Genomic DNA, 9,919 nt, shown 5'->3' with positions numbered 1-9,919 from the left:
CGGCGCAGGCGCAGGCGCAGCCTACGCGGCCCCTGCGGGCTCAGCAATGGGGCCCGAGGCTCTCCGTGCTCCAGAGCTGCCCCGCAAGGTGCAGGGTTTAACAGCAAGAAGGTTTTTACATTAAGAAGGAAATACATCCAGTCTGACATCCAGACATGACTTGAGCGCATACTTTTATTTCAGAAGATTCAGCTCCATTTTGGTAAAACAGCTTTTTTGAAACACGCCTCCGCATGCGCTCAGCAGGCACAGAGCCCTGGGACCCGCCTGGGCGCCAAAGGCTCCTCGAGCTGCTTTTCTTCTGTTGCTGTCGAGGTCGACTCCAGCAGCTGCAACTGTACCGTCAGCAGCTCAGAAACCCGGGGTTTCTGTGCCGCCTAATAAGGTAGGTTATGTATCTCTTTCAGTTACTTTTGAAAGTTTCAAATATATTTAAATCTCCCAAGGACAAAAACAATTTGGTCAACAGATGGATTTTTTTAAGCTGATCAGTTTTAATCCTATCTTAGTCAAGCTTCATGTAATGCGTGACCAAGTCTAAAGTACGATGGAATACTGATTTACGATTCAATGAGAAAATACTTCTGAATCTTTCCACGTGATTTGAAGAAACCTACTGCTCATGTTTGTGTCAGACTAAGCTCTATAAATCAGACCCTACAATCTTTATCAAAACCATGACTTTCCAGTGGTTACCAGTACAGAGTGCCACAGGAATTTTGACCATGCAAGGATCGCTGGATCCTTGATTAAAATTTAAGTAGGATAATGAATTTCACTATGTAATTTGAACAGGTTGGTTACAAACCTTAAGGTTGTGATGTGAAATCTCTTGAGGCTCTCCTTCCCCGTGCCATTCCTGCTGGCATTTGTGCAGTAGTTTGGTGTCTTAGATATCACCCATCTGCTCAGAAGGACTGTTAGTTAAAATCAGGGCTGCTAATTAAAATTAATCAATTTCTTACAAATAGAAGCATTTTCATTAAAAGATCAGGAAACCTCACCACTAAACTGATACAAAACGCAGTGATACTTCACTTCTCTCTACTCAAAGGCGGAGGGAAAGACATGTCCCTTCGTAACAGGTTTACCCTTTAAATCTATAGCAGGATCTCGGAAACGTCATCGGGGTACAAAAGAAACCCTGTAAAGACGCTGTCATCCTCAGCGCTGACGTAGAGCCCGTTCCAGTCCCGCGCCACCTCCAGCCACACCTGGTCGCCCGCGCTCAGCCTCAGGACCGTCAGGAACGACGCCTGATCGATTTCTTGGCCGTAGAGCGTCTCGCGGGCCTTGGCCACCCGCCGGCTCTGGGCCATGAGGCTCACACGGGCCGGCCGCCCTCTCACCGTCAGGTGGTAAGCGAAGACGTACGCCCCGGGCACGCTGCAGTTGAATTTCCCGGTGGAAGGGTTATAATCCTCCTGGTCGTTGTACAAAACCTTGTCGAATCTGATGGGGACGTTGGGCGGAGGGAAGGGCTTGGACAAGCCAGCGCTGAATGCCGATCGCGGGAGCTTCGCGCTGTCGCCTCTGGTGCCTTTCGCCCCCCGGGAGCCTTTCTTGCCGGGAGCCCCTCTGCCCCCTCGGCTGCCAGCATCTCCCTTGGGCCCTGAGGGTCCCATCAGGCCGGCAGGTCCCAGGTCCCCCTTTTCACCCTTACTCCCCTGCTCGCCCTTCTCGCCCTGTTTTCCATCCATCCCATGGATACCCTCAACCCCTGCCTCTCCTTTGCTGCCTTTCTCTCCTTTCGTCCCACCTTCCCCCCTCTCGCCCTTCTCCCCTCTCCCTCCCGGCTCCCCGCAATACCCCTTCTCCCCGATGTCTCCCTTTTCCCCTTTGTCCCCGCGTTCTCCATCCAGCCCCGGGGCCCCAGTATCCCCCTGATCTCCCTTGGCTCCTTTGGTCCCATTCTCACAAGTGTCCCCTTTGCTCCCCTTTTGGCCCTTCAGTCCGGGGAGGCCATAGCTGCCCTTGTTGCCTTTGACTCCAGCTTCACCTAGAAAAAGGACAAAGACAAAAGGCAGGTTAGTTGGGGGGGGAAAAAACAAAAAACAAACAGAGATTAAAACCCCCAGGGCAGAGGGCACCATTAGTACTGGATTGCTTTGGAGATGGAGGGCATCACCAACAGCAAAGGGCAATACCTATGCAATATTCCCGGCTTTTCCAGCATCCCGTGGTACATACCTTGTACTCCAGGTTTGCCTGGATAACCTGGGATGCCGTTTACTCCTCCTTCGCCTTGTTCCCCTTTGCCACCTAGACATTTTACCATTAACATGCTATTAGTGATATTATCTGTAGCACGGTAATCATTATACAGAATATGACTAGTACCATTTTGTGTGTGTCTCTACAAATTTGAGCAGTTATTCTTCAAGAAGTTCCTTCAGAAACCTTAGCCAAAATCACACAGCACAAGCACCATCACACAGCAAACTGCAAGACACCCCAATGTTAGATTTCTGACTCTAACGCCTGGCTGGGAGGGAGATTGATGCTGCTTAATGGCAAGATGGAGAAGACGACAGCTCTGTGCTTGTCACGCAGATTGCCAAAAGTCTCATTCAAGCAGTGACACCAAAGCCTAAGAGATTGTGTTAGCACAACTGAAAACGGTGCAGCACATGGCACGGTTATTTAGGTTATCAGTTTTGTGTTTCTCTGTGACCAGAGACAACAGCAAGCTCATATCAGTGATGTGTGATAGCTGGACGGAGCTGTTCTGAGCCCGAAAAGCAGCGTTTCCTCCAAGTTACTGCTAACAGCTAATTATTGCTCTCCAGCTTAGCTGCAACCATTCTGGCTGAGATACTGGAATTGAAAAGTAGCTTCCACATCTGTGTGTGGCTTCCATGATATTTTTTTCTACTTTTTCTGATCCAAAGCAAATTTTGAAGTCAGTTTAAAAATTCCCATTCAGAACAAGGAGCTTTGGAAGAGATCTTTACGAACATCCATTCATATGCTGCCTGAACATACTCTACCAGTGCCTGAGTTACTTCCACTCTATTAATGCCAGCTAAATCTTGCAAGGTGTCAATTTCTGTCAGCATATTTTGTTTCCTTTGTAAAATAATGTAACCTGTAACTTTGTGGTATCAGATGAGGACAACGACATCTGTTTTCAGACTCAGCAGTTAGTCTGCTTTACCTCTTTCTCCTTTAAAACCTTTTGGACCTTGAGGTCCTGGCGTTCCTGGCGGACCTCGAAGACCAGCGTCTCCCTTCTCTCCTTTAGGACCTGTGATCACATTAACAAAATTATCTTAGTAACTCAAAGGATGAACTTTACAAAGAAAATTCTTTGAAATGACTAAACAATACGGCATCAAGAGGTGCCTGCAAGACAGACTGGGTTTCCGTTGCCCTGGAAAGAGCTGCCTGGTTTATGTGGTATCGCACAAGCAAGGTGAGGAGAGCGGGAGGCAGAAGGGCGCTGGCCTGCGCCCTGTGCGCTGCGGCCGCTACGGCTGCAACCCTGCGGCAGGGCGAGAGGGGAGGGCTGGCGGGGAAACGCCACCCGGCCCATACCGACGTTAGGGAGGGCTGTGCTCACAAATCCCCCCGTCAGGCAGTTAGCACCTGAACTTTTGCCTTTCAGCTCTTGCAATCCCCACATCTTATAATTTTGCATTTAGCTGCTGGCTGTACTTAAAGGTTTTTCTAAAACTAACTTCCAAGCTGCCTCGGAGCCATAGGAGCTCAGACATTCATAAAACATCAGCAGTAATCTGCCTTAAACATTTGAATGCATCTAAGGAGCTCCTATAGCTTTGTAATTGCCCCTTGCCTTAAAAAAAAAAAAATCTGCAAACGTGGATGTGGAGCCTGGCAGAAAGCTCCGTGCTATGTAAGGAATGGTTTGAAAGGCAAGCAAGCTAGCTTCAAGTTTTATAATTTTTCATCAACGTGGGAATCTAGAGACTCCTGGGGCACAGCCAGGAGCAGAGTGTGGCAGTTTGAATTGTCACAACACCAGCCACTTGACATGAAAACTTTTCCATCAGCGCGCAAGAGACATGTGAGTGTAAACTCTCTCTGCAGCTGAGATAATTTCCATTAGCCCATCCCTCTTGAACTATGGAAAGTGAAAATCCCTCAAGTACATCATAGTAAAAAAAAAATCATGATTTTACCATCCTTCCTCAGCTGAATAGTTTCTATATCTGCAATGTTAGTGCTATTAAAGCGAACATTTGCAGATTAATGCACTACTCATTATAACAGTGTTAGAATCAGGCCTTCCGTAGATATGTATATTTACAGTAGTAAAAGAGACAATGTATGTCTTATAAAATATTTAGATGCTATATACAGTCTTATGAGAACAAATGACTATTTTAAAATTTGAAATCAAAATTATGTTTGTGTTTAACCTTTTCCCAGAAAAAAAGAAATCTCAGAAAAAGAGCCTTTTATCATAAACTTTCAGAAAAGATACAAAACTGCTTTCAGGTAGTTTTGAGGGTCATGAAACCGTGGCTGAAGTGAAAGCAACCTGCAACCATCAGGAGGCAAAACACCAGAGCAGGGGCGAGAGGCACAGAGGGCGGCAGGACAGGGCGCCCGCGCTCCCGCAACGCTCCGGTGGCCTTCGCACACGCCTGCACCTTCCTGCTAAATCATTTCTTCAAGATACATGAGGAAAACTGTTGAGCTACTTTATACCCGTCGGCTGCCACATCCTCTTGAGAGCCGCGGGAAAGCCGTCCCCTACCTGGAAGGCCTTGCTCTCCCTGGTCCCCCTTGCGACCTGGCACAGGCGGACAGCAATCGCAGCAATTAAAGAAGAAATCGGCTGCGTCAAGCGTGAAGTTTTCGAAGGGGAACAGCGTGGTGGCTGCGTGGGCAGCAGCGCTCAGGGTGGGTAACTTGGCTCTGCCTGGTGCCTCCAGAAAGGGGCCTTTTCCCGCGAGGGGGGTGGCGGAGGTGGGCAAGGCCCCGGCACCCTCCGGTTGCAGCAGCTTTATCTTCGTGTACTTCACAGCCGGGGTCACTTTTGCTTCTGTGTGCACAGCTGTAACCGCCAGCATTACAAATGCAGAGACGGGCCATAGTGATCTCCACATCTTAGCAGCTATAGGGAAAGGTGAACACAGTCATAAATCATGGCAGAACACGTCTTGTGTTTGCATGTTCCCCACAAAGCCCATTTATGCTGTGTTCGCTATCTCTTCTCTTGCTCTTTTCATCCCTTTTATTTTGCTTTTGTTTTTTAATCCACAACAACCAAGCTGACATACAAACATGAGCATGAGAAACCTGGCCATGCTCGTGATAGCCAACCTGTGTGCAGAGGCCCTTCTGCCTGCGCACAGTCTGGAAGACGTGCCGGAGAAGTGCCTGGCGCGTATCGGCACCTGCCAAGCGAGCGCACTGCGGAGCCTCGCTTTTATAGGGAAAGTCAATCAAATTTAGCAAAATGTCCTGCATGCTCACCCTGATACTGAGTGTGGTCCTAGGCGTTTGCCACCTGCACACCCCGGCTGACTTCTGTTGGAAGAGCTCCAACTGACGTCAATAAGTTTTCAAGGGACTGACTGAGATTTTACAGGATCGGTCCCATAAACCCCTTCCCAAGGAGGAGAAAAACAGGCTTGAGCCTTGGTTCACCTCGTCTCAGAGCACTGCATCCAGTCCCACCTGGCACGAGCACGGGCGGTCAAGAGTATGCGGTGCTGCTCAAGGAAGGTCCCTCCTGAGCGTATGATCTGGGATAATTCAGTAATGATTTCAGAGTCAAACACAAAGCAAACAACCCAAAAGATTTGCTCTACCAGTATTAAGTACGGTAGATTAATTAAATTAATGTAAATTAAATACTATTAAGTATCCCAAAATTCCTGATATAAATGTTTTAGAGTCAGTAGCATTTCCTGGCCTTGCATATTCTTTTAGTGTAAATTTTCAGGTCCATTTTTTTTTTCTTTTTAAAGAGTTAATTTAGCTGGAGCAGGAAGAAACAGCAAGGTAAGAATTACACATTTTTTCCTATAGAACAGATGATGCCTCTCAGATGACTTATCAGATAAAGCATCTTTGTTCCTCTTTTTAACCAGTGTGTTGACCTGTAAATGCAAATGGAAAAGACTTCCTTTCTTGCTGAACCTGTAATCCAACCTTTCTATAGCAGCTAAGGCAGTTCATTATGTTGAAATGTCACCAGGAGGAACACTTAGCATTCTTGCCATCCAGAGGGCAGAAGGAGGTCTGGCCAGATTTTTCAGATATTTTCAAATTCAGATATTAAGCTGAACCGCAGAGCTGCTACTCATACTTGCACCTCGAAAGCAGCAAGGCCGGCACCAGCCGAGGCCAGGACAGAGGCTCACTGTTCGGCGGATGCTAGCGACAGGTTAGCGCAAGATGGGAAAAGCCCCTTCCCTTCGCAGGACGCCCTTGCTACTTGTACCGGGGTGGCTTGGAACAAGCCCCGGTACGGCACAAGCGCTGCGGCTCGGGCAGTCTGCGAGGCAATGGCCTGTGGGGCTCGTTAGAGCAGAACATCCACTTAAACACTTGGCCGGAAGCTGTGGAAAACCCATAGCTTTAAATGCTAAAAGCCAGCAACCAGATGGGAAGGCAGGAGTGTTCGCACTGGCACGTTGTTCCTGGGGGCCGCCAGCGCAGCACAGCGGCGCGGGAGCCGTGAGCTCCTTCCTGCGGCCAGCGCAGGGCCAGAGGAAAGAGCAGATGAGTATCTGTAAGGACCACCCTGCTTCTCCAGGATGCTTTTATAAATGTAACTACTACAAAGAGATGTAGAATTTATAATTACTTTGGTCTTCAATACGCTAACTTCTGCCTACTCAGGCCTGTGAGTATTTTAGTGAGGCTGACTAGGTTAGTTAATTCCAGCATTACTCCAGACCCTTTTTTAGAATAAAGATTAAAAATGCACAGCATGAAATACCAGCTGCGTTGAAGGACACAACTGCTCTTGCTTTCAGAGAGGCCAGGATTTCACCTCCGGAGCTTCGGAAGAGAGGTGTGTTTTCATATTTCAGACCATAGCCAACATCTAGGCCTGGGAGGTCAGACAGAAACGCCAGCATGGGCAGGTTTTCAGACGTTCCTGTAGTTTTTTGTGCCTTCCCCTCCAGCATGTCCTACTGCCCACCCTCGGAGAGGAGACACGGGACTCGCGTCAGGCAGACACTGCCAGGAGGGCATCTGATTTTATCGTTATCTTCTAAAGAAGCCACCAATTTGCAGAAGGTTATGAAGTACAAGTTCATTAAGAACCAACTGCACTGCGAGACAAGGTTAAATTGCTACTTTAGAGACCTGATAATTTTATGAGGAAATGGTAAATCAGTTTTCAAATCAAAACCATTTCTAAGTTTTACTGCCACAAACCACTTCTGCAACTAGTTCTAAAAACATATACGCTCCAGTTACATAGTCAAATCAATGGATTGTCATCAAATACAGGTAAAACATAATCAATAAAAAAATTACACCTTACCAGGCTGTTTAGAAAATAAATTGCTCAGAGCAAGGAATCATTAGACAGACTTTCTTTACAATGGACGAAACTGTTCCTAAAATAGTTATTTTTAAATATATAAATGCATTTTAATTAAGTAAGTGAAATGTTTTGTTTTTTCATTATATTGGATTACCACCAGCAACTATAAAACCATGCATTTGAATATACCTGCTAGAAAAGATTATGATTCACAGTGGACACAAAATATGAACAATTAAAGTTCTTTGCTGCAGTGACATCTAGTTCAGCACAACTATATTGAATTGGATCTAAATGATGTCCCCTAATTGTTCATATGCGTCCCACAATAATATTGCAATAATAAAAAAAAGTTCTTTGGTTTGGTCCTTAAAATTACAGTATTCAGATATTCCAGTTCACAGCAGAAGTTTAACTCCAAACTCCCAGCTTTAAATAGCAAGGAGATGATTGCACTTTTTGTCATTTAATTATTTCAAACTATTATTTAGGGGTGGAAGAATTAGTCCTCATGCAGCTAAAAATTCATTAAAGACAGTAGCTTTTCTTGAGACAGATCATATTGCCATTGTGTCTTAAATCCTATGACTTCATTGCAAAAATCCAGACTGAAGATAAAGGGAACAATGTGTGTCCTACCTTATAAACGTTCCCGCTATCAGCACTACCTGCCCTCAATGGCGCTTTGAAAAAGACAACCTTATTTTCAGAGGGAATCTATTTTATTTGTGCAATTATTGCTATTGGGGCCAATGAGAGGATGCATTGTGCGCAGGGCAGGTGGGATTGGCAACGTCTCCGGAAAGGAGCCAAGGTGGCCGTGAAACCCGAGGAAATTCAAACGCTTTCCCCTGGCTGCGGCTCTGCCCTTCGCTTGGGTCTTTTTTGGCTCTTGTCCCAGCACCCAATATGAGTCTCCGGAGCCTTTTGGCCTCCACTCGCCCTGCAGCGCTGTGTGACCCTGGGGAATGCTCAGCCCTCAACTTCTCTATAGGTGCACAAAAACGTCCCGTGGCCTTGGCGCGCTCCCCACGGGCAGCGTGAGAGAGCAGCGGCACGTGGGAGCGGCCGAGCACGGGGAAGGGGGTTTTGCTTCTCGTTCAACTCCCAGCCACGACACGGCGCCACGCAGCCGAACAGGACGCAGGCTTGGGAGAGGAACGGCCGACGCGAGGAAGGTTGCTACAACGTCGTTCTAGATCTTATTTGAACCGACAACCCCTCTGGATTTAAAAGGCTAATTGATTTTCTTTGCGGCTTTCCAAGCGATCGCAGTGCACTCGTTTCCTTCCCCAATGACATTAAAATGGGCCATCATTTATTCTTGGGTTTCACAACCCATTTCAGGATGAAATGCAGTAATGTGAGGCTGCCTTTCATTTCCTTGTCTTGGTGAAATATGAGCAAGAAAACCATCTCACTCAATCAGTCTGAATTTACTACATACCAGTACATTCAAAGCGCAGTGGCCGGACAAGAAAGCCTGCTTGTTTCAGGCAGGCTGAAGAAAACAATCAATTCTCCTTTAATGCAAGCGCTGGGAATTGTAATCCTCCATGATTTATCTGTAACTGCAAAACTACATTTTCCTGCACAATAGTCTACAGCTTTCAGCAATAAAAAGCTGATTAAGGAAAGTCTATTACTAAGCATACCAGGCTAGATTGATTCACCAGTTTTTCATGCTGTTCCAAAGAAATCAATTAGGAGTTTTGCAGAAAGATGCTCTAGCCCCGTGTAGGACACGCACTCCTCACGGCTCTACAACATAACCTGGATCAGCACTCGCTAATGCTCATTAATACCACTGAAAACAGAAGACAGATCCTGAATTCAAGAACAGCTCTTTTCTTAAAAAAGTAATAATCATTTTTAAGCAGACATAATGTTTTAAACTGATATTAAAAATCCTTGTGCCTTCAGCAGTTACATTTCTGACAAGCTAGTGGAAGCACCCGTATAAACTGCAGATAAATGGCATCAACGCCAGCCTACGGGTTAGACCTAAATCAAGGACTACACTCGATACGCAGGCACACTGGTATAAATTTAAAGTATCTCCAGCCAGTTCTCATGGAAGCAGCTGATTCACACTAGTACAGCCAAGGAGGAAGAACAGCGGGGAACCTCCCAAATCAAAGCCCTGCCGATTGCTGAAAGCTGCCCAGGTTAGCACCCTGCTACGACTATAAGCAAAATCCCGAGTATCTCGCTTGCTGTGCAAGAATGAGCCGCTCTCCCTAAGAGCTGCAGCTCAGGGAGGGGGAAAATATTAAGCGATGATGGAATTAAAGACAATTTCGTGACGTAGACACAGAGGGAACAGACGCAGCGGCAGGTTATGCAAACCCATCCTGGCTTCACATCCTGACTTGTGTGCTGCACTTGCGGCCCAGCAAGGTCACGTAGGAAAGCAAGGTGGCACAGGGAGGGGGGGCAGCC

General features: G+C 46.8%; 1 protein-coding gene across 1 annotated transcript; it reads right to left on the bottom strand.

The window, feature by feature from the left end:
* Nucleotides 1–1,100: 1,100 nt before the first annotated feature.
* OTOL1 (otolin 1) lies at nt 1,101–5,075 on the bottom strand. Its single transcript, XM_067302228.1, has 4 exons — nt 4,724–5,075; nt 3,158–3,247; nt 2,191–2,262; nt 1,101–1,999 (listed from the first exon to the last, which is right to left on the bottom strand). Exons 1-4 carry the CDS (start codon nt 5,073–5,075, stop codon nt 1,101–1,103), a joined length of 1,413 nt encoding a protein of 470 aa, XP_067158329.1.
* Nucleotides 5,076–9,919: the final 4,844 nt, after the last annotated feature.

This window comes from Apteryx mantelli, chromosome 9, assembly GCF_036417845.1.
Source record: "Apteryx mantelli isolate bAptMan1 chromosome 9, bAptMan1.hap1, whole genome shotgun sequence".
NCBI classification, from domain to species: domain Eukaryota; kingdom Metazoa; phylum Chordata; class Aves; order Apterygiformes; family Apterygidae; genus Apteryx; species Apteryx mantelli.
This window is presented reverse-complemented; position numbering and strand designations above follow the sequence as displayed.